Source organism: Hyposmocoma kahamanoa, unplaced genomic scaffold (genome assembly GCF_003589595.1).
Source record: "Hyposmocoma kahamanoa isolate Upper Pololo Valley unplaced genomic scaffold, ASM358959v1 62, whole genome shotgun sequence".
Lineage (NCBI taxonomy): Eukaryota > Metazoa > Arthropoda > Insecta > Lepidoptera > Cosmopterigidae > Hyposmocoma > Hyposmocoma kahamanoa.
This window is the reverse complement of record NW_020653850.1, coordinates 22,724,282-22,751,560: the sequence shown is the minus strand read 5'-3', so window position 1 is coordinate 22,751,560 and position 27,279 is coordinate 22,724,282. Positions and strand designations below refer to the sequence as shown.

Sequence of the window (27,279 nt, the reverse complement as noted above, 5' to 3'; positions counted from 1 at the left end):
GACTTTCTGTTACAATAGTACTCTCGAACTGATATCTTTGTATAAAACGCTAGAATATGTTTTAAATCTATTGTACCAGAGGACCAGAGTCTCAAACATTCGCTCCATGTAGGTACAAGTTATAAACAGAAAATACACACACAATAATTTATATACTAAGCTTATTCTTCTTTAGAATTATCCTACATTAAAAATACCACCTAAAAATTAGGTACTTAATTTTTCTAGTGATCGCACACACACTCACGCTCGCACAGAGCTTTATGGGTATAACAACATAAGGGTATAATGAAAAACAATATAACAAAAATGTTGAGGCCACCATGTATGCCGCTAAATGTAAAAACAACCTTATATCAAGCAGTGATGTAACAAACTTGACGGAATATGAATGGGGCATACATGAGTACGCTGAGGTTCCTGACCAACAATACTCGTCTTCAATTAATCCAAGGGAACCCAACAATATCGGATATTTCCTACTAGCAGTACATAGTTTCATTTATTTATTAACGCTATGTCCATGAAGATATATTAACAAGTAGGCAGTGACGCTATAACATTTGGTATTCAACTACAATTGCAAGGTAAAAACATTATATTATTCTTGGTCCAGACTGGCGGTAAAGAAGACAAATTTATGTATTTCTCGTAAAATATTCCACAACACACTACATCTTAAAATAAACATGGTTCATATCAAAATATATTCTCGAGTGAAGCAAACTTCCATGATAATAAAAAACATTCTGATACTTTTTAAAATTCTTTGTACTGATATACAAGATTTTCGTCGCACTAATTTTCAATTTTAGTTATAGCCTAGTCTAATAAAAAAAGTTTCTAAATCTATTGCCTAACACGGAGGCGAAACCTCTCGATATAATAACGTCAATACGAGCCAATGTAATCGCCGGCCACATTTATTTGCCTTCTGTGAGAACCTATTCCAAGCATCTCTACAGAGAACACTACGTAATCTTATATGTAACATAAAGGCAACAGCAACCGTCTTTTCAAAATCCTTCTATCTCCGTACGCGTATCTGTTTTATGTATTCAAGTCAATTGTTTCAAATCGAAGTATGTCCAACCGCTAACGCAAACAAATGTGGCGAAACCTCTTATAAAAAAAAATCTGTTAACATTTTTGTTATTAATAAATTGTAAATATTTACAGTGAACGCTACCTTACGATTTAATAGTTAATTCATGTTAGTATCAACCGATTACTTACTCCCCAAACGTTAGAAAAATGTAATACACCGATATAAAAGAAAATTACACTCAAATGGATTTTCACATATTTTTAAAATTATTGCTTCACATTTTCTTAGTATGAAAGATGAAGGAGAAAATAATGCCTTAGTAAACGGGCAACTTGAAGGATTCCACAAATTCATTTGAAGTTATAAACAAATGGTGTAACCAAACAATTTAAATTCATAGTACGGATCTCCTTTGTCTATGAGCAATGTTCATTTTAGACTTATAAGTAAGATAGTATTTTAAATATTCCGCTGAAGTTCACCATGTTGCGCTTAATTATATGACTATCAATAATGTACTTTCATTTTGCAAAATATGAAAACATTAATCAAGTTCAAAACTTTTCCGACATTACAAGTAAGAGTTACAAGTAAAATAACATGATTATGCAGACAGAAAAGATTCATACAAAAAAAAAATCTTTTAATAGATACGCGGTCAACAGTGGAAACGTTCACTAGAGTAGTCACGAACAAAAAAACCACATTAGCTGGTATATGCAAATTATTGGGAGCTTTTAGTTTGTTTAGTTTTAGAATAATATATGCTATCCCAAGAGGACATGAAATACCAACGACCCACGACGGCCAAATTTCGTTTCTAGTCTCTTATTCTATGCATAATTAAAGTCCGTTTTTTAACGTCATGTGAATTTTTAGAGAAAATAAAATCCAAAATATTTTTGGACAACATAAAAGAGTGCACAAAGTAAACATTTTATTTATTAAAAAAAAGTAAAGGCGCTGTTTTGTTACATAAGGCCGACAGCAAATCACGTGAGTTGGTACATTAGTTTTGCTCGGTTACAACTCTGGTTTGGTATGTGTTTTAAACGTCGTGGTAAGATTTCAATGTCTACTCTAATGATCGTTACGTAATCGTCAGACGACCAATCTCGCATCAATCAGACTGAAGAAACTGCGCGGGACTAAGAGCGTAACAAAAAAGCGCGACAGAAGATCGAGTAGACATGTTCAAAGTTCAGAGTGTAGAACCGTTTTATTTGTGACTCCTCGAAATAGCTGCCAGTCCTACATCAGTCCATTACCGGTGTTGATACTGTGAAAAATCTAAAAATATTTTCATTCCTACTTACCTACTTTAGACCTGAAAATTAGTTCATCTAAAGAATCGGATTCAACAGACGCCGTCGTTTCTTCAGTCCGACTAATATATAAATTCAGACCGAGTCGTCTCGTGCAGTTTTCCATAGACAGATTAATGTTCTTCAACGTCGATCAATAGAGTTAGTAGAGACTCGTCCGACCGCTTTGTACTCTATTTCCGCAGTGACAGATATGGAGAAGCGTCCGATCGTGCCTCGGCGCGTGTGCAGTCGCGGGGCGAGTATTATTTAATTTTGTGCGCGGGCGGCTTGCGCGGCGCGCGGGTCGCCTTGCCCGTCGACGTCGACGGCTGCGGCGCGGGCGCAGGCTTGCTCTCTGCGCGAATTGCATGCGAATTAATCATTGCTGCCTTTGCCGTCGGTGCCTACACACAGACTACCGCTAATTACACCCACTCACGAGATAAATAAATGTAGGCCATACAATACACTTTATAGCAGTAGAGTAGAGGCATGGTTTCGAAAAGTAAGGGTGCTGGTGAAAATACAGGAATTATAGGACTGGGCCAATTTATGACTCAGTGTGACGGGCGCAGTGGCAGTGCCCCTCAGATCTTAATTAAGCATCTGATTGGCACTGCAACTGTTATGGATAGGCGTGTCACTTATCACCAGTCGCACGACTTGTTAGTATAATATTTAAAAAATACAAATAATTGTCGCAGGCCGAGATCTCAACGTGGCAAACCAACATGGTAACCGTTCGACCTCGGAGGCTTATTGTTATGAAGCACTGTTGCAATTTGATATGACCATTACACAATTTTGTATTTTGTTTTCTATAAATATGTGTTTATATCAATATGTACCAATTTATTTCGGAAGTGATTGTAAATGTTTGTTTCTGCTTGCAATTGTGCTGAATAAACGTTTTATCTTATATAGGTTCCCAGGCCGGGATAAACGTGTGTATGGCCTACATTTATTTCTCTCGTGTTTGGGTGTAATTTGTGGTTGTCTATGTGTGTGTCCATGGCACCCACGACCCAGGGTGCCCTTAGTGCGGGGCTATTACAAAAACAAAACAAAAAATACAATGGGAACGCGCCCTAACATTAGCGTACATTGAAGCGCTAAAATACATATGGAATACCTGTGAGTTGAGATCTGTCACTAGAATTTCAAAATGTAACTGTATTACGATATATATATAGCGAAGTATCTCACCTTTCACAGCGGTGGTAGACCGCCTTCCCTTACGCGTTGGAGTGACAGTAGCTACCGGGATCTCCCTTTCCTTAGTGGCCTTGGCGGGCGTACGTTTCGGTGTGCTTTTGCCTTTAGCTTTCTCAGTTACAGCTGTTGCCGTCTGTTGAAGTTTATTAGAATTAAGTAGTTGTGTGAAATTTTAATATTATTTGTTGATTTGGTGGTTCATATTCTGCGTTAAAAATAAAATAACATTGCGTAGTGCAGGCCCTGTACTCTCGTCCTCCGTGCAACATCCGTCTGAAATAATTATTGTCAAATAAGTAATACTCCATCAAATCGAATAATGCTTCATTCTTGACGTCTTCTAGTTTTAAAATTTATTAAAAAATGTAATTTATCAAACGCTTTTGTTTTGCTTTTCTTTTTTGGTTTTAAATATCTCAGTTACTTTCTTCATTTGTTTTTGAATTTAGTTTATAAACAGGAATTGGGCTATCCGAGTCCAAATTAGTTCGTAAGAAGAAAACGTGAAAAATTTCCACAAAAAATCTCCAAATTATGTACCAGTTGTAAGAGATTCGCCATTTTTCTGCAGATCTCTTGTTAAGTGTACAGTATTTTTGTTATTGAGTTTCAAGTGCAGAGAGATAAGTGATTTTCTTACCATGGCTATACAAATTAAAGATTTCTTTGTGGAAAATGTCACTTATGAGGTTATATCTTTAAACAGACGATATATATATTTAGCTCACATCTGGTAGGTTCCATTGTACTCGAATTGTATTTAAGCATGTTTCTAGTTAAGACTGATAAACTCTGTAACCAGTTTTGTAAGCCAAATATATAGTAAAAAAAATTGGTTGAGTATTTCTTAATTGACAGTAATTGTTTTGGACAGAGGACAAGAGTAGACCGTCACAATTGGACTGCAGCTGAAAAGAGCATTAAGAAAATTACCAATACCATTACCAAGACTTGCAAGGTTGAAGTCGCTAGCCATCGAGTAAATTAAGTGGCAAATTGTCAACACCTCCAGCATTCACAAGAAAAACTAATATAGACGCATCTTTGGGCTTCACAAGTACTAAAAATTTACATACATTATTTTTACGCGATCACCAGCGATTGTGAATTAATGGTACAGGGTACTTAACACCGTAAAGCCAAAAGACAGCATTGATATTCTGTACTTCATTGCTCAATACTAATTATCTGTGAAAGATTTAGTAAATAAATTAGTATAAACAGGCGTTTAAACGAAAACAAAAGCATGAAAGACAGAATACCATTGCTGCTGGACTGTTTTTGATTTACGTGGTTATTAATTCTGTTGGCACTGTTATTGGCATGCCATAAAAACGCGAAAAGATAATTTGCTATCACGGTACATAAGCATAAAGACCAATTTTCTGTTATCTAAGCAACAGGGATCACAATTAAAATATTCCAACTTAACCTTTCTCATACTTCCATCGTTACATTATACAACATTTACTGTTTAACAATAAAGAAATCTTTCATGCAATATAACAATTACAACATGCTTATGAAAAAAGTTTTAAAGTCAAAACGCAAATAATCGAAGGTGACAGGCCAATAAAGATAATTAAAAAAAAAACATTTATAAAAAGAATATCTAACACAAAAAGCAAGCAATGATGATGGGTGAGGATGAGATTTTGAATTGTTTAAGTGAAATTTTGTCATATATCATTTCATTTGCTAATTTTAATATTTAAGTTAACGTCAAAACTTAGATAATACTCGTATCAAAACATCGTCCAGTATGGTATTGGCATGAAATAATGTTATTACTTTAGAAAAAGACGCATCGATTAGACAACGTAACGAAACCTGCATTTCGGACAAGGTAGAGTTTTTTTTACCTAAACTTAGAGGAACATAGACAGAAAATGGAGACTGCCTTGCGACAATATTTTTAGGACATTTTCGGGATTCGGGAAATCACTTAAGAACATTAAAAATTGACGTAATTGGGGACATGCAGGTTCACTTTATTTATCTTAACTTTGCGACGCACTACTGCAATATTGGGGACATTGGATTTTTTTTTTCTAAAAAAAGGCCAATCGAGAGATCCTATTGTCCTAATTAAATATTGTCATATCACATTTTGCCACAAATCTAATGTTTAGTAGGAAAAAAATAAAATGTGTATTTTTTGTATGGGACCATACCTTTAGACCGTCGTTACAAAGTCTTGGAATCACTACAGACGTATTATTAGACCTATCTTCTATAGGTTAGCACACTAAACGCGCGCCCATATCTGCCTAATCACTACTTATACGCGTCAGAAAATGTGCAATATAAGTAGTGACTATTCACTAATAATATTAATCAAAGAATATCAATTGCGTATGCAATTGATATTCTGAGAATCTGGCATTTTGCTAATCTGACGTTCTGCCCGTTAGGCAATAAAGCGTCAAAACGGCCGTAGGGTTGTAGCATTATTATTTTATTTGTACCTACAGGTTGTAAACATGAAATAATTAAGGTCTTCATCACAGTACTATCCTGCTGTATTGAAATAACCTTTGTTAAATGCAGTAGTTACTAACAACGTATTGATATTTTATGTAATACCAGCATCACGGATCTTGATTATGAAGCACGACTATGAAATCTGAACAATTCTGAATTTGAGGCACTCTTGTTCAAACAACCACAAACAACAATAAGAACGTCTACTATTTGAAGTAATTTTTTTTAAACACCGAACGACCGCTTCATTTTTATAATAAATCGCATGTGAGACGACTCGCGTTATGCAACGCGAGTGCACCGCGAGATTATGCGAATGTGGGCGTCCGTACACAGGGCGCGACGTGCGTGCACTCATACAAGTTGCGCTGCTACGTTTGTAAGGAGTTACCATATTTGTTTTATTATACTATGCTCAAAGATTAATTTAGTTCGTTATGTAAATACGAAAAACTTGGCACAGTCAGAATCAAAGATAGTTTCGTAAAGCTTTAGAGATTGAGACAGTGGGATTTATTGTCCTCTACATCACGAATGCACACAATTTAAAATTTTAACACGAAAACGTTGCAACCGATTCAGAAACTCGTGTCCTACGTCGTGATGGAAATAAGTCGTCAAAATTGTACATTATGTCAATTATACTACATTTTTTTCCAAGACAGAGTCAAAGGCAGACAGAGTTATCGACTGCATATATGACGACCTCGGTGGCACAACAGTCAACAGGTCCTGGGTTCGATTCCCGGTAAGACTAAATTGGGAAATGAACTTTTCTAAATTGGTTCTGGTCTGGGTGTTCTGGGAAGTGCTGCAGAGTGAATTCCGTTGATCTGGCACTCAGGCGGAATTCCATAGTTTGAAACCAGGCAATTGGTGTGGTTGGCTGGTATTACTATCGTAGGTTACATTTACGCAACAAACTGCCGAAATTGTTTCCTTTGAATAAAATTAAAAATCTTAAAAAATAATCTTGAAAGAATGAGACCGAGTACATCCATGAATTGATTTCGATGCCAATGGACAATCTTTCAAAATAAAAAAGAAAGCCATAATGCAACTATTAATCTAATAATAAAAATAATTAACTGCCTCCGTGGCCGAACGGTTACCATGCCGGACTGCCACGCAGAGGCCCCAGGTTCGATTCCCGGACCGGGAGAAATATTTGTATGGCCTACATTTATTTCTCTCGTGAGTTTGGGTGTAATTTGTGGTTGTGTATGTGTGTGTCCATGGCACCCGCGACACAGGGTTTCCCTAGTGCGGGGCTATGTTGAGTGTGTGCGTTATTATTATTATTATTAATCATTAGAACGTTACATTTTTCATTCGTTTTATGAAAAAATTATGTCACTTCACAATCAATCGATAAAAATGTCGACAAATTAAATGACTATATAAAATTTTCCAAAAAATAACAACCTTGAAAGCGTCAACTGACTTCGTCTTGCAAAAAAATTTTGTATATTAAAGACGACCTACGTGATCGAATGACTTGCACACCAGTTTTCATGGTGTCGCCATCTCTGTGGTCCCGGATTGGATCCCGGTAGAAAACGATCTTTTCTATATTATCTCAGGTCTGGGTGTTTGTGGTATAGTCTTTGTTTCCGATTTCCATAACACAAGTACTTTAGGTACTTACTTTGGGATAAGAGTAACGTATGTGAGGTCTAATATATAATATTTATATTTATAATGTTGTAAAAACCGTACGAGAACAATAAAAAGGAAGTCTATAGTTAAAGATTTCTACTTAGTAAGGCAATCGAAATATAGAGAAAAGAAGAAAAATTTAAGAGATATAGCATGCGTTTCGTGCATCTCCCAGTTACCTTGAGATCCAAATAAATATAAATGTTTATTAGCTTTTCTGCCCATACAATTTAATATTATTTTATTTTTAAATTACGGTTTCGATGTACGAAATGGCCATGAAATAATAAAATAATAATAATTTAATACCTCTACCCAATCAAATCAATGTTCACGACCACTGAAATAGTAATTCATAACATACATATAGTACTCATCATACATAACCAAGGGCATGCGCATAGAAGTAAACAGAACTTTGTAACTTAAATAATAAAATTTTTTACTAATTAAAATTAAAATCAACTTTTATATGAACCAAATACAATCAGTGCGTATCTGTTTATGTTAAAAAATATTTATTTAAACACTTACATGCGAAACACAAAAACTATCTACTTATCCATTATAATTTTTCTCTATAGCTTTTGGGAAAAAATCCAAAATTAAATCTACAGTTTCACACCTCAATGACATTTAAAGATGCGAAGACATAAACAGATACATATCCGTCTCGCTCGCACCTCAGCAGAAGCGCCACATGCGAACGAGACGGCGCACCTCCAAGCACACCCCACTCACTCTCGGACATGAATGTAGATGGCGATGACTGCAGATACGTACATTTCTATATATCCGTTGTACTATGCCTACCTTGCTTGTGCTCGCCACAGTGGGCGTACTACCTGTCGATTTTCTCTTATTATTTTGTTTTGGAGGAGTAGCTTTCGATTTGCGAGCGCTTTTCGGACTGCGTTTTGGTGCCGTTCGCGCCTTTTTAGCAGGCGATGGTGTTTCCACCTGGAAAATAAAAGTTATTGGATGAACTATGTATCACTATTAGCATGAACGGATAATACAAAAGGACTACTAGTCGCGGTACAAAACTGTGGCACCAGATGTCGCGATGAGTACCAAATATGATTTTTGTGACTAATTTTCATAGTTGGTATGGCGTCTGGGGGTCTACTCTCGATCGTCGTCCGACATCCGTCCGAAACAATTACTGCCAAATAAGCAATACTTGACCAAATGAAAAGACGCGTGATGCGAATGAAGCTTTATACTGGATACTTGTGTTTTAATTTTGTCGAATATTACTTATTTGTAATATTAAAAGACGTCGCCGTCGGTTCGAATCCGGCCGGATCGAAGGGTTTTTTTCCGAGTGTTCGATCTTTGTATTAATAATTGTAACAAACCAGTGGAGTAATCACACATAAAAAAATATTGAATATCAATTCATAAAAATTTCAAAAGCTATCATTGACTTACAAATAAATGGACGACGGGTCTAATACAAAAACCACGAAAAAAATGTCCCAAGTCAACCTATTTAAACGTAGTGACATGTAAAGGAATATGAAAAAGCTAAAACGTTGAATTTAAATTGTAATGTCATCGCAGTGCTGTCTAATTTTGCTTGCTTCGCTGTCAGTCGAACAAACGAAGACTAAAGCGTGAATGACGCTCTGTATACGATTTTAACGCCCTATAAGTTCGGACACTTTTTAGCGCGGACACGACGTCCATATAATTGTAAGTCAATGAAAGCTATTCTAATTTTTAGTGATAACAAACAAATCAACTAGATGGCGCTTATTGCACAGATTTTTATTTATACTGTCTGCTATTATATATCTGTCCGTTATGGTGGACAGTTTGTTTACAAGATGATATCCACTCACCGCAGTCTCGCTAACGGCGTCGGGTTTGGCGCGTGGCGACGACTTGAAACTGGAGGTGCGCTTGCGAGATTTCTTCTCCAGCTGAGATTCGTCGGTGTATAGCGATAGGTCCACTGCGCAGGGTTACGTGTTAATGCCATATGTTCATACGAATTGTATACGACAACTAAAGAAACTGACAAATTACATTGTACTTATTAATTATTTCAAAATGAGCAATGACATGGCACCAAGAGGTTTTCCTATGAAGAAGAAAAAGTGTGTTACGTTTGAATTACCTAATGTAAAATCGACTAGCCCAATTGTAGAAATATATGGAGACAAGTTAGACCTTGTTAATAAAGCTGTCTTTTGACCTGACTTTTTGAATGACCTTAGACAGTAAACTCCAATGGTTTCCACATATATCTTCCTTATCCAGCAGACTTAGCTCTGCTGCATACACAGTCCGTAGAAAACGTGAACTTACCGATGTTGCTACTGCCAGTTTACTTTAGTTACTTCCATAGTATAATGTCCTACGGGATTCTCATGTGGGGTAAAGCGGCAGATATACGAACCATATTTGTGTTGCAAAAACGAGCAATTCGTTCTGTGTACCGTTTACGTTCTCGGATTTCTCTCAGAGAAAAGTTTAAGGAGACTGGTATTATGACTGTGGCATCACAGCACATTTACTCAAATATGCCCGTAAAAATATACGTAACTTCGTTAAGAAAGAAGATATCCATAATATTAACTTTGGAACTAAGTCCAAACTCAAGGTACCATGTTTTCGTTTAACCAAGGCAAACAATTCTTTTATAGGGAATTGTATACGTTTTTACAATAAGATTCCGGAGCATATATTAAGTTTACCATTCCCTAAGTTTAAAACTTAAATTACTTGGTATTTGGTGTAACGGGCTGGTGTCCGCAACTCGACAAAACTTAAAAGTATTTTAATTGAAAAGTCATATTACAAAATTGTAGACTACGTGTTAGATAAAGATGTATAGAAAGACAACGTCAGTCTAGACTCCACACAAATATGATTCAAAATGTATTCTATAGCATTTAGGTTTATTTGAAAAGAGCAATCCCTAGAGTTTCTTGCTCGTTCTTCTCAGAGAGGTGAGCGTAGCGAACGAGCAGTAGCTTAAAAAATAAAATTTTACCTATGGAATAAATAATTATCTGACTTTGACTACCTCATGCTGGCTAAGTTATAATTATCACCTTGATAAATATACAAAGACTATTCGTCGGCCCCACCGAATAAACGTGTAAAACTGCAATTTTACACGAGCGATTAAAAAGTCAAAAAATAATGTTACTCAATGGTGATTGGATATACTTAAATACAATGTATGACCAAAATAAAGATAAAAAAAAACATTATATCTTATATTAAAATATGAAACACGAACGTATTTATAATTTATTAAAAATTAATCCCCTATCTAGTTTGATGCTGTCCGAGACCCTTGTTCACTTGTATTTATTGTTTTTGTTTGTGTTACTTTTTCTTTTTTTAAATTTAAGTTGCTGTTTTTAGTTTGCATATAATTTTCATTTTACGGTGTTTTTGCAAGCTATGTTAACTCGTAAGTAGTTCTGTAATTTAGACAAGGTCTTCAGCAAATTGAATTTATAGTATGTTACATTGTAGTAACTGTAAGTGAACCAATAAACTAAAAAAAATCATGAAAAACATTTTTAATCTAGTAAAAATTACATTGGCGGCTGTTCGCTTTACTGTTTACAACTAATATTCGTGGGAAAAGTTGTGTATTTACTTTAAAATGTAACATGTCGAATTACATATACAGTTGGAGTCAGAAACATTAGATGATTCCAACGGTATATATAACTCATTATGACTAAAATGCCAATCTTGATATATATTTGTAGTGTAGTTTATATACATAATTCAGTTTTTTTCAAATGCTGTAGCACCCCCCGGACAGCATCAACAGAGGGCTCTTCAGCGCCCACTGTAGGAAACCATGCTCTAAAGTCAGGATTGCCAGAGGCACCCTAAGAAGCGAGGGAATACTAACGTCCATCGGGGTGTTCCTCGGTGAGCTCGATGTGGTTGGCGCCGCTCTGCTCGGCGCGCAGCGCGCGCTGCAGGATGGAGCTGGCGCGCGCCTGCTCGGCCGCCGTCAGCGTCTGCGCGCCCGAGCCGCCCGCCGCGCGGCTCAGCGACAGCGTGGTCAGAACGCACTCCATGTCTGCACGCACCGTGACGGTTCACGAACTTTGTATTGCCACACGAATAAAGCGACGCAACTCGAAAAAGCAACATTTTTGGGAATTGGAAAATGTGATAACACACCAAAAACAATAGGAAAAAGACACGCTTTCTGTAATAAATTCAAATTATTAGAAAGAAAGAGAAAAACTATCTACAAAGCAGTTCTGAAACCAATTTGGACCTACAGACCAATGTCTTTGTGGAACTGCTTGTCAGTCAAACATTGAAATTCCATTCATTCCAATCATTGAAATGCTCCATGGTTCACTAAAATACATGAGGTCCACGAATATCTTAAAATGCCTACAATTATTGAGGAAATTACTAGGCTAAGTCCTATAAAGAAAGAGCAAAAAGAAAAAAAAAAGAAGAGCAAAATTTATTTCACTTTAGTAATTACTGGTAACCAAATTGTGTTATTAATTTCAATTTCAGCTCTGAATTATCATTGTTACATATATATATCATTGTTACTGGGTGCATGTAACTTTCAAATGTTATAACATGTCTGTTAAGACTTGATGGTACCTCAGTTCGAATTAAAAATTTTCCCGTACTAACACAGTTCATTTAGCTTGGATCAAGCGGCAGAAACACAGGCTTTATTTCAGAATTTATTTTTTTTATAAATGAAAATAAAGCCATTTAAAAAATATTTATCGTATAATATACGTGTTCTATTTAGTTCAGTTTATATTAAAAAAAATCATTGGTATGTGTCATCCAGTATATAACAAGAAATAGAGACGAAATGTCATTTCATTTGTTTGAAAACTATTCTGCCATATAATTACTGTGACAACTACGCTTTATTGGCTAGCCCGAGTTCGAAACAATTTACGGGTGTCGTCAACTGTTTCACTTCAAATCGACTATAGTGCGCGCGGAACTAGCTGGCCGCGCCTTAGGTATGTGAGCGGTGGGACGGGGAGGCGGGGGCACTTGATGTCATTACTCAGAATACTCAGTTCGGCGCCGGACTTCGCGGCGGCAACACACGTTGACAGTTCTGGCTAGTTTAGACAAAACGCACAAGAGATTGCAATGTCAAGATGAGTCCGCCGATAAAAAGACAATCTAAGGAAATAATATTTAAAGTGCATACGTTTTTTAAAAAACGGAAAGCCGATGTCAATAGTTTAGAATATAAAACTGATGCGAATATTCATAAATTAGTGGCAGAAGCAACCGGGATATCAGAACGAAGTGTAAGGAGAGTGATTGCTCAAAGTAAAACATCCTTGCAAAATACAGGGGAAGCAAAATTTAGTTCTCCACGAAGGCCAAAAGAGATAAAAAAGAAAATACAAGTTGATGATTTTGATTTAGGAGTGATAAGAAGAAAAATAAATCAGTTTTATACGGTACAGAAAACAAATCCAAGTCTACGAAAACTAAATGCTGTGTTAAAAGAGGATAATATTTTAGATTGCGGATTAACTTATTTAAGAGAACTTTTGCACAAACTGGGATATTCATTTAAAAAATGTAAATCGAAGAGATCCCTTTTATTAGAGAGACCAAACATTGTTGAATGGCGAGTGAAATATTTGAGGGCCATAAGAAAATTCAGAGAAGACAAACGAAATATATTCTTTTTGGACGAAACTTACGTTAACCAAAGTCATAATGTCCAAAAATGTTGGCAATCTTCGTCGGAGCCTGGTGTTTATGCAGATATAGGCAAAGGAAGGCGTTTAATAATAGTTCACGCTGGTAGTCGGAACGGGTTAGTTGACGATGCTCTGCTAATTTTTAAATCAGATTCAAAAACAGGAGACTATCATGGAGACATGAACTCTACAAATTTTTACAACTGGGTTGATCGAAAGTTAATACCTAAACTTCCACCTAACTCAGTCATAGTTATGGACAATGCAGCTTACCACTGTGTGCAAGTTGAGAAGAAACCGACTATGTCCTGTATGAAAATTAATATGCAGAATTGGTTGCAAACTCATAACGTGCCCTTTTCTCCCACGATGGTCAAAGCTGAACTCTTGGGCTTGATTAATACGACCCAATCAGAAAAAATATACACGATTGATGAACTTCTGAAAGGTGCAGGTCATACTGTTCTAAGACTACCTCCATATCATCCAGATCTCAACCCAATCGAGCTTGTGTGGGCAAATATAAAAAATTGCCTGGCCAGAGATCACATTAATGCTACATTGGACGAGAAAATTACAATACTAACAAGACTATTTTCTGAATTTTCTGCCGAACAATGGCAAAAATGCGACGACCACGTACAAAAAAACGAACAAGAATACTGGAATCATGATATGAGATATGATACTGTGATGGACGAATTCATTATAAACTTACAAGATGATTCTGACTCAAGTTCAGACAATTCAGAATCAAGTGATTCAGAGGATAATATGTCAGAGTAATTTCATATCTATAAATACAAAGTCGTGTTAGTTACACTAATTAATTAATAATAATTTCATAAATGATTCAAATATGTCGGAAGAATTTCATTTAATTTGTTTTTGGTTTATTTTACTTTTAATTGCAATGTACGGACAACAGCAAGTCCATCAATACATAAATGTCAAATTTATCCAATCAATTTTATACTCTATTCCCTGGACTTTAAGTTGAAAATCAATTGAGGAAATCTGACAGTTTGTGGCGGCCTGATGTGCTGCCGACTGTACATTGCAATTAATTAGATAGGTATAATATAAACTTGTAAAAGTTCAATTGGCTTTAATTTTTTCTTTTCAATAACTGAACAATTATTGTTCACGATATCTCGAGATTGGTCGTCACTGTCTAATCTCATGTGCGTTGCGAGCAGCAAGCAACCCGCCCCCTCACCCCTGTCCCTACCTAAGGCGCGGCCAGCTAGTTCCGCGCGCACTATAGTTAACTTGTGCTTTGCTATAATGGACGAAAATTGCAAAATTACACATTTAATTACTGATGAAATTTGATTCCGTTTGTAATTGTAAATGTAATTAGATGTTTTGCTGTTTTTCCCCACACCACCGAATGGAACTGTAGTCTAGGCTCTACTCTATGAGTAGAATCACTGGCTGAGTGAATATAGTTTTGTATTTAGAAAGTTTGAAAAAATTAAATAGAAAGAATAGAACATCTTGAGAGTTCGAGATGTAACCTCAATAAGACAATAAGAGGAAATATGAAAAAAGTGCAATAAAGCAAGTTTTGAAGATTATCCCTGTCTATATTTACAAAAGTACCTCTCGCTACGCAACACGAGCTACGTCCCAGCTTACAGAACAGAACGCCTTTGTTAGAGTGACTATCTTTATTACAATAAATATAGAATATTTTTGGAATATTCGGGGACGCACGCACAGGTCAGTTCCTGGCGCTGTCTATATTTCAGTGCAAACGAGAGTTGATATTTATAAGTGATGTACACTGATGAGTGACCAGGAATGTATAGCCCTTATTTCGTCTCTATTTCTGATTATATACTCGACGGTATATATAAAGTACCTATCGAACACAGCGGTAAGTCGATTTCCTATGGAAAACAACCTGGTGCAACCCGCATGTCGGAGACGGTTTTCAATACTTGGAAACGTGTGAACCGACAGGCATTGGGCCTCTGGCCGCTTTAATGGTGATGGGAATAAAAAAACTGAGATCAACCTGTAGTATCATAGAAGTCCGGCTTATAAGTCTCGCCCGACGGATCGGTCTTGTCCTGAGACAGCCAGCGAATCTTGATCTTGCGAGTAGTGCGGTACACATTTTGCATAGTCTGACACACGTAGAAGCCGCCCTCGGCGTTGCGGACGGCCAAGTACTCGTTCCTGAGAAAAATAAGTTATTTATGACGTGCAATGCGTAATGTAGTATACGACAATTGAGGCTATCAGCACTTAAGTGGTGTAACACACGTAAAATTCACTTTTCTACCATGTTACTTAAAAAAAAAATTAAAAATGTTTGTCTCCTTTTACTCGTGCGGCTTGTGGGTGGACAACACGCAGAGGGCGTACAATGAACTTCGCGTGTAATACAACAACGCGTTCCGGGTGTTGTTGGGTCTGCCGCGGCGGTGTAGTTCGTCCGACGTATTCGCCGAAGCGAGGACTGACGGTTTCGCAGCCGTGATGAGGTGTGCCTCGCCGGAGGCCCGCCTACGCGCCAGCCCCAACCGCATCCTGAACGTGTTTGTGAGCCGTTGGGACCGGCCAACGTTGGCCAGGTGGACGTCATTGCACGTTTCAATATGAATGTTTTAACGTCAATGTTTCTGATTTTATATTTTAATTTTGTCATCCGGATTTTTATTGTATACTAACACTTAGTTCATTAAGAGTCGTATTCCAGAACTGTACTCAGTACTCAAGTTTGAGCAGACTTGAGTATGATTTCAAGCACTGGAAATACGACCCTAATGGCAAGGACTTGAGTATGATTTCGAGTGCTTTAAACCATACTCAAATCCGGACTTGAGCATTGAGTAGAGTTCTAGAAACGACCCTATGATTTTAATTTTGTTTTAGTAACCCTTTCGTATGGACTATCTTTTGAAGTCTGAAATATAGTTATTTGTTATGTAAGGCTGCAAAATTGTTGTTGTTGTACGCGAGTGCTTGTATTGAAACCTGAGCAAGCGAAGGAAGCTAAGATTAAGATTACAAATAGATTCCTGAGCGTAGCGAGAGTTTCAAGGCACGAGACGCATAACCGCTACCGAGCGAAACACACAAGTTTTCACTTCACTATAGCGACGAGAATAGTAGACAAAGAAAAACAATTGAACTATAATTTTTTTTTTTTAAATTTATTAAGGCTTTGGCAAAGCCATCAGCCTAAACATGAAGTTTGTTTCTGTAAATATGGCCGCCACAAAGAGGATAGGCAATTTGAGGCGGCGTGTTTGCATTGACTCGGGATTCCTTAAAACGGGCCGATACGGATATTCTAGTTCGAGATTCATATAATTTCGCGTTTTAATCTTCGATTAAGGCACAATAGCACTATCCTATTCCACTTTAAACTAGATTTCACAAAATAATTGAAAGTCAAAATAAAAACGACACTTTTCCCTCCAAAAGGTCCAGAGCGAATCCATTGAACTATAAATCGTGTAGATTAGTTTTTATTATTATATTGTATGTATGTTTGTTTTAAGGTATATATAATAGGGGTATTTTGTTTTTATATTGTTATGTATGTTAGTCTATAAGGTATGTATACATGGGTCTTTGTTACCTGATATAAATAAATAAATAAAATAAAATAAAAAATAAAACATCATATTTTGAATTAAAAAAAAGTTTCTCTTCGGATGCGTTCTGAATTTACACCTCATCAATTTTTATTCTTGCTTGTACTTTTATTTTGTGTAATTAAGTGATTATTGAAATTATTTTAGTTCTTCAATGAATTAAAATAATTTAATAAACAAAATTAGTTATCATTGTCAATTTAATGTCAACAATAATAACAATGATATATACCAACGGATTAGATTATATAAATAAGTAATGTACAACAAGTCGCTTATTTGAACGTGTCACTATTATTTTCTTCAGTCCATCGTCAAGTTCGAATTTTAAAAATCTTTTACGCGCAGATTTTTAAGGAGAAAGAAGGCCTTTTCGGGCTAGTGAGGTGAAAAAGTCATTGTATCGATGCAGTCGCGTGCTTGCATCGCGTTTGCATCGCTGCTAAAAGTCGCCGTCTGTAACCGCTCTTAGACCCGTATTAATAAATCCAATTCAAGTGCAGGATTGATATTAAAATTTACCTTAAGTCGATTAAATTTATCTTTATTAATAAATATGATTTGAATGCACATCAACGATTACTCATTGATTATGTCATAGTCATTCAAAACTTAGTTGCGGCTCAAGGTCATTATTAAATCTAATCAATCAAGTGCAGAATCTTGGTCACTTGAGACATATAGGTTTATAGTGAAATTAATATTATGTAGATGGACTTGAAATTATATTAAATACTGCTGCATTTAGAGGGAGTTTCCGATACTTAGCGACTCGTTGTTGGAACAATATGCCTCCTCCTATCCGTAACAACGACACAAAAACACATGAAAAGAAATAATAAAAACAAACAATACAAATAAATTATTGGAAAAAGGTGAGAACATTTTTAATACAGTTCAATACATGAGAGTAATTAGAAATACGTGAATAATAACTAATATAATGTAAAATATGTAAAAACAGAAACAACAGAAACTACAAACATCGGACATTTTTCTTTCATCGTTATCGCAGCGAAGATGAAAGGACAAAGACCGCTGTACGCAACTTCCTATCTTTGTCCTTGCTCTTCAAAATGTACGACAATGTCGACAATAGTTAATTACATAAATAAATAAGCAAACTTAGCTTTATCAACTGAAATAAATATTGTCACGGGGACGTTTACCACATATATACAGCCATGCTACGGCCATGAGCTTTTGATTAATACGAACTTTATGTCCACTGGCACTAAACTAAGTACGTCTTAAACCAACGCTTGCAATGCAAAAGACACAATACAATTGCAGACATATGGGACTTATGTCTCAAGGTGATGGGCGCAGTGGCGGTGCCCCTCAGATCTTTGCGATTAAAGCTCTGAGTGGCACTACAACTATAATGGACAGGCGTGTAGCTTACCATCAGGCGCACGATTTGTACGTCCCTTCACATGAATTTATAAAAAAAAAAAATTGTAAAAAAAAAAAAGAAAAAAAAAGAATTGAACGTGGGTTACACCACTACTGCGCGCTGATAGCCACAAATGTACGTGATACTAAAGTAAAAATAGGAATTTGTTTAAAATTCTTTCAGGCAGCCTGTGATCCAGATTGTAAATTGCTCTAAGAGGAAGTTTCTGCAGAACAAAGATTCTATTAAAGTCGACGAAGCAAATTACCGTATGTCGTCAGACTATCGAAGTAACTAAAAGAAATTAAGTGTTTATCTTCTTACCTCACTTATCTGTGGGCAACATTGAAAAAAGTTATACCTAAATTTACAAATATAAGGTTCAAATTTTCCATTTCAAAAAATGATAGTTATGACGGTCTGTCCAATATTATAGTATGAATCATAATTAGATGTCCAAAACATAAACAAATGTGATGACCGAGCAAAAAATACATTTTAAATGGTAGTCTCCTAATTTTGATGATAGTCGATGATTAGAACTCTTTTCAACCTGTAATCTGGTTAAACTTAGAACATTTTTTATTTTACAATACTAATTTCTGCTTAATTTCGTTTAATACAATAATTATAATAAATTACTGTGGTTAAGATAATAAACAATTTTACGACTCTGGTAACACAATAGGGATCAAAAACATTTTTTGTGCCACAATTTCGTCGTGTCATAGTTGTCATTCGTGCTTCGTTAATCGAACTAGAATGTTGTTTTGTCTCTGTAGAGCGCTTTTTAATTGTTGCGTGCAGTTGTTTAAACTTTTGTTTATTGTCCTATTTTGCAATAGATAATTAAAATTGTAGAAAATGAGAATCTCCTCCTTTTCCAATACCGTTAAATGTAGAAGGTTTAGCACACCTGCATTCACACTTTGACAATGACATGTGTTTGTTTACATTTTGGACATCTAATTATAAGTTGAACAGGTGATGTAAATTTTACAGAATACGTACGCCGTCTATTTCGATTTTAGTGAAGAAGTTGGGGTGGACGAAAGGAAACTCCCAGCACGAGACGTACCATTCTGCCCTCATTGTCATAACTAACGCATTTGTATTTTGGTAACTTTCGAGATATTGGCACCTACTTTTTTTTCTTTGACAAATGTCAATTACGCTTATTTTGCTCAACAATAAAACTGAAACCAAATAGATATTAAAAAAACCGCTTAAAGGTGGTTGTAGTTCTCGTTACGCTGATATCAGATATGTTGGTAACTCAATTTTTGCTAAACACGTCGGTCGATTAAGTTAGTTATGATAAGGAGGACAGCATTTCTATCTTGTGCGTCTGACCAGTGGCGAGGCGAATAATTCTCGATTTTCACCGGCTTGCCTAAAATTTTCCACTACATTTTGTGCTAAATTTTATGTGTAAAATAAATTAACCAGTGAAATGGAGTATACTATTATACTTAATATCACTTTATTATACTTTTTCTTAAGGGAAGTTTTTGTTTTGGTCCAGCTTTATTAACGAGAATATTCACGCCTCGCCACTGCGTCTGACGCGCCCTGGACAACAATCGGCGAGTCCATTACCTTATGGCAAACGTTATAGTGTATGCCATCGATACAATAAGAAGAAGGCGAAGCTATGGACGTATATGATAATTAGAATACAATACAAAATGCTTAATTTCTCTCGGAAAGATCTAAGTAGTTACATATGAGATAAAAAGTGCCTTGGTGAGTGCTGGAGTCTGTACTAGGTTGGGGACTTGTGTTACAGATCACCAGGCTCACTCCCTCTAGGCGTAAAGAACGTAACGTCATTTAAAAAATACAATCATATTACAAAATAACGTGTAGCATAACAAGAAACAACGTGTGTGTGTGTGTGTGTGTGTGTGCGTGTGCGTGTGTGTGTGTTTGTTTTGAGAGTGCGTGATTATGTGATTAAAACCTAACCCGGTACGGTAAGCAGTAATTAAAGACTTACTTGTAAAAGACAATGAGTTTATCGTCGTTTGGCTTGGTCGGCGTGGAGCGGCCGGCCGAGGCGGAGAGCTTGGTCGCCATCGCCAGCTCCGGAGTCGGCGACTGGTACAATTGCACCTATAGGAGCAAAAAGGTGGTTAAACTTTAAACTTTAATGCGTTCACTTTACAAATACATAAAAAATTATAAATTAAACATAATTTTGCGAAATATTTAGTAACAATAACGTCGACTTTTTACATTTTTTATAATATAATTTGTGCGCTTTTAACCTCGTGGACGGTGACGATGAGGTCGACGATGGAGCAAAACACCTAAATAATACTTGCCTCGAAAAGCCCAAGTAATACCGTTCAGGGAATATATCTGCAGGCAAGGAATTCCACTCCATAGCAGTTCGCCTTATAAATACACAACCCAGGGATTGAAGCCTCATGTTTAGAATCCCGATGATGGAAAAGTTAAGGCGGAATTAAACTGCTATTCCCTCGCAAACTCTCCGTGACATATCCTGTAGCATACCAGGCAACTTTAGTAGCAATAAAGTCGACTTTTGAAAAGTCTGCAAGTTTAAAATTAATAGAAGGAATAGAAGCTTAATTTCGTAACCTGCACACATGTTAAACTGGCATACACATACAAGCACTGTACGTGACACGTAATGTAATGTAATTCAACTTTGGCGACGTTGATGACGTCACGAGCATCGTCACTGCGTACCTGCGAACTTCATGGCACCTAAACTTTCATTACACAAGCTGCCAACAAATCGAAAGCTGTCGATAGAGTTACACTATTTGGAGAGGATGTGGGTTATATTTTTCTGTATCCAAAAGCAATACACACTTTTGACGTAATTTCACTTATTGTACTCTTCCATGAGTGGGATATGTCGAAGTAGCGACTATTAAACAGGAGGTACAGACAAATGAGCTCAAGTATAATAAGTCAAGATTGCGACTGTACATAAATGAGATATAGATCCTTGGTTGAAGATGAGCAACTGATTGGCTATAGCTGCTTTTTTATACATGATACCTAAAGTTGAATGAGGGATCTAATCGCGAAGGACCTTAGTGCAGTGTTGATGATACAATCACAATTAGGTACCTCTACTATGCCTGCCTTCAAGTTGCCTTATATCATCAGGGAATAGTGCACTGGAAGAGTAGTTCTATTTGTTGACTGTGCAACAGAGAATGATGTCACAAAACCTTGTAATACGTGATGGAATACTACAAGTTGCGAAAGCTGCTGGAAGTGGTCAAGAATACTGGATTAGCAGAACACAATCAACTGAGTACTGACTGAGGAAGAGAAACACAGGATTCTCTATTAAAAAAACTACTTCAAAACTATTGCAAAATTTGTTCAAGAATCAATAGCAAATATGATACTACCACAAACACAAAATAAATTTAGTGAATAATGATTTTGTAAAATTACTTGTTGTATTTCTGAATAGGTTATTTATTAATATTAAATTATTTGGCAGTTTTAATTTATATAATACAAAAAGTAAAACATTCTTCACTTTACATTTTCCAAATTTCATCAAGAATTGTCACTGATTAAGACAAGAGACAAATTAACTAAATTGAGTGATCCCATTACCACCAGGTGATGTAAGAAACTAGATATGGAAAATTAGCCAATTGCACAAACTGATAACATATGGTGCTCATATATTATCAGTTTGTGTGTTCAGATCAAAATTGAAGTTGATTTTAGGATATGACAAGTATTTTTAATATACGATATGGCAGGAATAAAAGTAACTGCAAGATATGTAACTAGGATTGTACAAAATTTTAGTGAAAATTATACAAATTTTACCAACCTGAATCCTGTTTCTCTTAGTCCTGGAGTCAGGAGTGGAGTCACCTTCCGCAAATTTCTTTGCCGGACTGGGGCCCTCATTGGCTTTTGGAGAAGCCTGTCTCCTCTTCCTTATGGGTGGAGTAACAGTGGCCAACTTCAAAGTGGATCTAACAGGAGTCTTAGTTTCCTTAACTGCAGCCTTGGTTTCCAATTTCTTTTCCTCTGGTTTCTCATCTGGTTTTGGTTTCTCAGCAACCTCTTCTTTCTTAGCCGGTTCACTTGGAATCTCTTCCTTTTTCTCTGGTTTGACTTCTTCTTTTTTCTCGTCTGTGACACTTGGTGCTGGTGCTGGTGCTGAAACAGTAGGTTCTTCTTTTTTCTCCTCTGGCTTGGCAGGGCTCTCTGTTTTGGCACTCTCAGCCACAGCAGCCTCCACCTTCTGAGGAGTAGGTGCCTTCTCAGGTTCTTTCTTATCTTCCTTTAATTGACAGTCATTAGCAGCTTCAGGTGCAGGCTTGCTGTCACTCTGTGTTGGTGCAACATCAGCAGTAGGAGCAGGTTTTGGCTCACTAGGCTTAGATGGAGACTTCTCTGGTGCCTCATTGGCAGTAGCTACTTTAGGTTGACTTGGTCCATCAGTTGAACTAGCTGGAATTGCCACGTCAGGTTTTTGTGGAGTACTTGGTGCACTGACTGGCTTTTCAGGAGGCTTTGGAGTACTTGGTGATGTTTTAGCAATATCTTGCTTCTCTTTATTAGGTTCTGGGTTCTGAGGCTTCAGTGCAGCAGGGGCATTGGAAGCTGTTTTAGGCAACTCTACAGTGCCATTTGAGTGTCCAGCTGAATCAGGTTCCTTCTTTTCTGGGGTCCGTGTAAGAGCTAGGGGTTGTGGCTTGTCCTGCACCAGGCTGAGTGGAGCACTAGTGCTAGCACTCTTATTTGGGCTGGCTGCCATGTTTGTAGGTGTTACGGAGTTCTGGGAGACATGTGAAAGGTTGCCATGGTGACTCATGTTCTGTGCCATCTGAGCCATGTTGGCGGAGACTGGCGCCATAGAGGGCGCGGGGTGCGGAGGGAGTTGTGGCGCGGCCGGTGCGTGGTGCGTCAAGTTCTGCCCGACGAGGTTGTTAGTTCCGTGATGCAATGAGTTCTGTGCGCCCTGAGGAAGCCCGACACTGTGATTGGCGTTTGCCACGTTCCCTTTAGCGGGGCTAGACTGGCCTCCTGGCTGCGGTACCCCAGGTTGGGGCAGTACAGTCTTTAGAGCTGAATTCATATCAGACAAAACTTAGCAATTATCTCCGGTGCTCGAACTGCAATACAAAGATATTACGATTAATGATACGACAGTGTTGATGTAGCAGGTTAACAAACCGCGGTGTCTTTGACCCACAACAATAATTCACATACACAACTTGTATAGTACGCGCGTAAGAACGCGGCGGGCGGCGGAGGCCGCTTCGCCACTTTCTAGGATGAAAGGTACGCATGGGGAGATAAGAATGAAAGTTACCACTAGAGTAATCGATGAATACTGTCCATTAAATAAGTTCGTACGGTGACCGCGGCGGTGGTAGCCGCAAAAAATATGCGTTGCTACAGCTATGAAACTTCCGCAAGATTATGACCCGCCGACAACGGGGGCCTCGCGATGGCGTTCTCCCACGTGAATGCTTTTTACAAATCACTTAAAAACACTCGCGGCACAGAGATTCCATGGTTAAATCACAGTTTTTACCACAAATTAGCATTCAATTTACTCAAGAACAAGAACATAATAGGTACAGTATTCAGAGATGGCGTCGGCACAACGCGCATGCGCCACCCTCTACTTCTCTCTCCTCCAATGACAAACGATAACGAAACGACGTTCAAACGAATTTTTCCGATAATTTCGTATCTCTTTCTGTAATAGTCTCAAGATGTATTGCTATCTCACCTGCCCCGTATAAAACAGGATGCGTTCTGTAAATTATATTAATTTTAATTATTATCCATGACAGTACCTACAAACTTAGTTATTAGTAGTACTAAAAAATGACTAATTCTATTTAGGATTACTTAAATTAGCATCGATACTTTATTTTTTTACAGCAGAGTACTGGTGCAAATAAATTAAAAATTAATAATTAATTACGGTCTACCTACACTTTGTTTGGTTTCATATGAATCCTATAATACTTTATGAACAGTTAAACATATCTTTGTAACAGTTTAGTTTTACTTTTTTAATGAAGTTTAATCGAAATAAAATATTGTTGTTTCAACTTAAAAAAAACTGTTTTTTTTTTGCGCTGAATCCTAGCTGCCAAATTATCAATAAAATAAAAAAAACCACAGAGTAAAAAACATAACCTTTGCGAATTTTAATACTGTGTTTATTAGTCGTAAACGAGGTTAAAAAAATTACTTTTGAACCTAACGTGTGGGTTTTTACTTTATTGGCAATATGGTAAGGGTAACTTCACTATCTCTATTGTTCTTTGCTATTTGTATACACCATGTATCAACTGTTTGATTTATGCCAATAATTCAATAACTATAAATGTAATTAGAGCAATAAAACTATGTACAAAAAGAGCGATCAATAGTGTAAAGTAAGGAAAGCCTTGTAGTAAAAGTTATATTTCAACTAAGTAAACTTTAGGTTGTGTCTCACGATACTTTGTGTTTCAGGATGTATTATCAAGACCAGCTGAGGAGTTCGGCAATGATGAAACCCTGGAACACTTGTGGGCAGCTAAGGCGATGGAACATAGTGATATTTATTTCAATGTTAGTTTTCTTTTGTTTATAAATTTTGGTGGAAATTATTCTCATTCACATCTTATTAAATGAAACAATACCTGTAATATCGCAACCTACATTGGCTGAAGTGAAGAAATTCAGCATTATCAGTAGACAACATTGTAATCTTTATCAACTTCTAATGTACAACTCAGTCTTAAAATCCATTTGGACATACGGTATTCAACTGTGGGGTGTGGCTAGCAACAGTATACTTTGTCTCCAACTAATGCAGAATTGTATCCTGAATAGTCTGTGCCCCTTGGTTCACTCGCAATGAAGAGATACATGACCATCTAAATGTGTTATCAGTAACAGCTGAGATAGACCGACATTAAATTAAGCACAAAGAACGTCTATCTATCCTGCCACCTGAACCCACTCATTGCGGAACTTCTAGATCCATCAACTATGGTCAAACGGCTTAAGCGAGGCCATGTTCTATAGATGGGAGGTGCAGCACTGGCCGCCCCACTAACATCGTCTTATCTCATGCAAAAGATTTATAGGAAATAAAATAATATAAAAAAAACTTAGTTTTTTGATGTATGAGTTAATTTTCATTTGATATGTGAAGTAATAAAAGGCCGTAAAAACCAAACTGTGAAGTTCACAAGATGGGTAAAAGAGTAATTTTTTTGGTAACTTAACAAAACATTGAATAGACAGATTGAACAAACATGACATTTTAAACCGACTTCATCAATGGCTAATGTTTGATTAAAATGGCTTTTATGGATTTTCTTCCTCCACTTAATTATAAGTAACTGTAGTATATTTAGTATGTAACTTTACCACCTTCCCTTTTTACTTTCAGGTTTTATGCTCTGTAGACACACAGTGGCTAAGACTGACACCCCATGACGACATCATCTACACGCATTTTAGACAAGATTTCCCAGATCTAGATGTTTCGTATATCAAAGAAAACGAAATAAAGAACAATACAAATAAAGCTAAATGGAGAATATTCTGCGAAAAATTTAAAAACATTGTTGAAGATTATAGTTTTGGTACTTTATTAAGAGCAGACACAAAAGGAGACTATTCTGAAGCAAACACCATTCTTGTTCCAAGAGTACAATTCTATGCCATAGAGATAGCCAGAAACAGAGAAAAACTAAACAATGAAGTTAAGAAACACTATAAATGTGCCTCAAAAGCTAATATGGTCCGAGATCACCAAAGCTGAAATTGCTACATAGATTGTAACTTTCAACTTTACGCCATTTATGATTTGGCAACTAAACAGATGTTATTCCTGTTGATTAAAGACAAACTAATGCCCTCCATTCTCAACACCTCATAACAAGAGCCTAAATTACATAAGCCTAAGCTTAAAACATAGTTTAAAAACAAAAATATACTAGTAATTCGTTAGAATTGGCAACACTTGCTATCTATGTGATCTAAATGACCTAGCATTATTTTTAGATTTAGAATATTTTCTAATATAAACAAAATTCCCTTTGAAAATGGAACTACTTGTTTGTAACTTTTCATATAGCCTGTACATATATTATGTTTAATAGCTCTGATGGTCATGAGTGCAAGAATCTACATCTACAATGTAATCTCAATACCTACCAGCATATTACTTTATGTGGATAAAACATATTTTCATATGTTTGTATCAGAAACGTAAAGAATGAATGAGGTGCTCAATTAACATGCTCATGTCATTTTTATAATAAATATTTTGTATCATCCTAAACAGTTTTTAATTTCAAAATAACCCTGTATTTAATTGCATTAATTTTCTCTTTATAGGACCCCCACTAGTACGAATTGTTGTAAGGAAGAAAACCCATATACCATTCGACTGCTATGTGGGTGGTGACATCTATGTCGCATCCATACATTTCGTAAATCTTCGTAACTCAACGGTTTGCACTGTAGACGCTGGATGCGGAGGTCCTGGGTTCGATTTCCGTTAGCACCAATTTGAGAAATGAATTTTTCTAAATTGATTGTGGACTGGGTGTTTCGAGAAGAATGAATGAATTCTTTTTTTTTTATCTATGTATTTTGAAAAGATCTGAACACATTCAGGCGTTCATGTCGGCCTCGTGATGTAAGTATCTATCTACTTATCCTGCCTTATCTGAGAGGTAATGCTTCTTATCAGAAAGCAAGACGTCACATAGGATCAGCACTCTGCGTCAATGGGTTACTCAGTCTAAAAATTTAGCTCTCCTACCTGACCAATGTTTTTTAATTGATATTGGGCTCCGCAGCCCGCATTACGGTC

At 36.6% G+C, this 27,279-nt stretch overlaps 2 protein-coding genes across 5 annotated transcripts; one reads left to right on the top strand and one right to left on the bottom strand.

Annotated features, from left to right (window-relative positions):
* Positions 1–19: 19 nt before the first annotated feature.
* On the bottom strand, positions 20–24,062 carry LOC113229843 (nucleolar protein dao-5-like). Of its 3 annotated transcripts, none has more exons than XM_026463525.1 (9): positions 23,755–24,062; positions 22,261–23,554; positions 20,422–20,537; positions 15,436–15,599; positions 11,603–11,776; positions 9,561–9,673; positions 8,497–8,673; positions 3,562–3,703; positions 20–2,710 (listed from the first exon to the last, which is right to left on the bottom strand). In XM_026463525.1, exons 2-9 carry the CDS (start codon positions 23,515–23,517, stop codon positions 2,619–2,621), a joined length of 2,235 nt encoding a protein of 744 aa, XP_026319310.1. In that variant the 5' UTR covers positions 23,518–23,554; positions 23,755–24,062; the 3' UTR covers positions 20–2,618. The 3 variants fall into 3 exon arrangements, with proteins under 3 accessions (XP_026319310.1, XP_026319312.1, XP_026319311.1); XM_026463527.1 differs by having other exon boundaries at positions 8,527–8,673; positions 23,755–24,061; XM_026463526.1 differs by having other exon boundaries at positions 23,652–23,758.
* Positions 24,063–24,671: 609 nt separating this feature from the next.
* Positions 24,672–26,841, top strand: LOC113229421 (protein PBDC1). 2 transcript variants are annotated; one of them, XM_026463001.1, is made up of 3 exons: positions 24,672–24,693; positions 24,918–25,016; positions 25,846–26,841. In XM_026463001.1, exons 1-3 carry the CDS (start codon positions 24,691–24,693, stop codon positions 26,218–26,220), a joined length of 477 nt encoding a protein of 158 aa, XP_026318786.1. In that variant the 5' UTR covers positions 24,672–24,690; the 3' UTR covers positions 26,221–26,841. The 2 variants fall into 2 exon arrangements, with proteins under 2 accessions (XP_026318786.1, XP_026318787.1); XM_026463002.1 differs by lacking the exon at positions 24,672–24,693 and adding an exon at positions 24,800–24,838.
* Positions 26,842–27,279: the final 438 nt, after the last annotated feature.

What these genes read in the sequence shown, in the direction of transcription:
- LOC113229843 (XM_026463525.1), bottom strand. Translation starts at nt 23,517, where the DNA reads ATGAATTCAGCTCTAAAGACTGTACTGCCCCAACCTGGGGTACCGCAG. An exon ending in AAACTCATTGTCTTTTACAA is followed by an intron (nt 15,600 to 20,421) that starts GTAAGTCTTTAA and finishes TATTTTTCTCAG; the next exon opens with GAACGAGTACTTGGCCGTCC. An exon ending in GTCTACCACCGCTGTGAAAG is followed by an intron (nt 2,711 to 3,561) that starts GTGAGATACTTC and finishes CAATTCGCGCAG; the next exon opens with AGAGCAAGCCTGCGCCCGCG.
- LOC113229421 (XM_026463001.1), top strand. An exon ending in ATAGTGATATTTATTTCAAT is followed by an intron (nt 25,017 to 25,845) that starts GTTAGTTTTCTT and finishes TTTTACTTTCAG; the next exon opens with GTTTTATGCTCTGTAGACAC.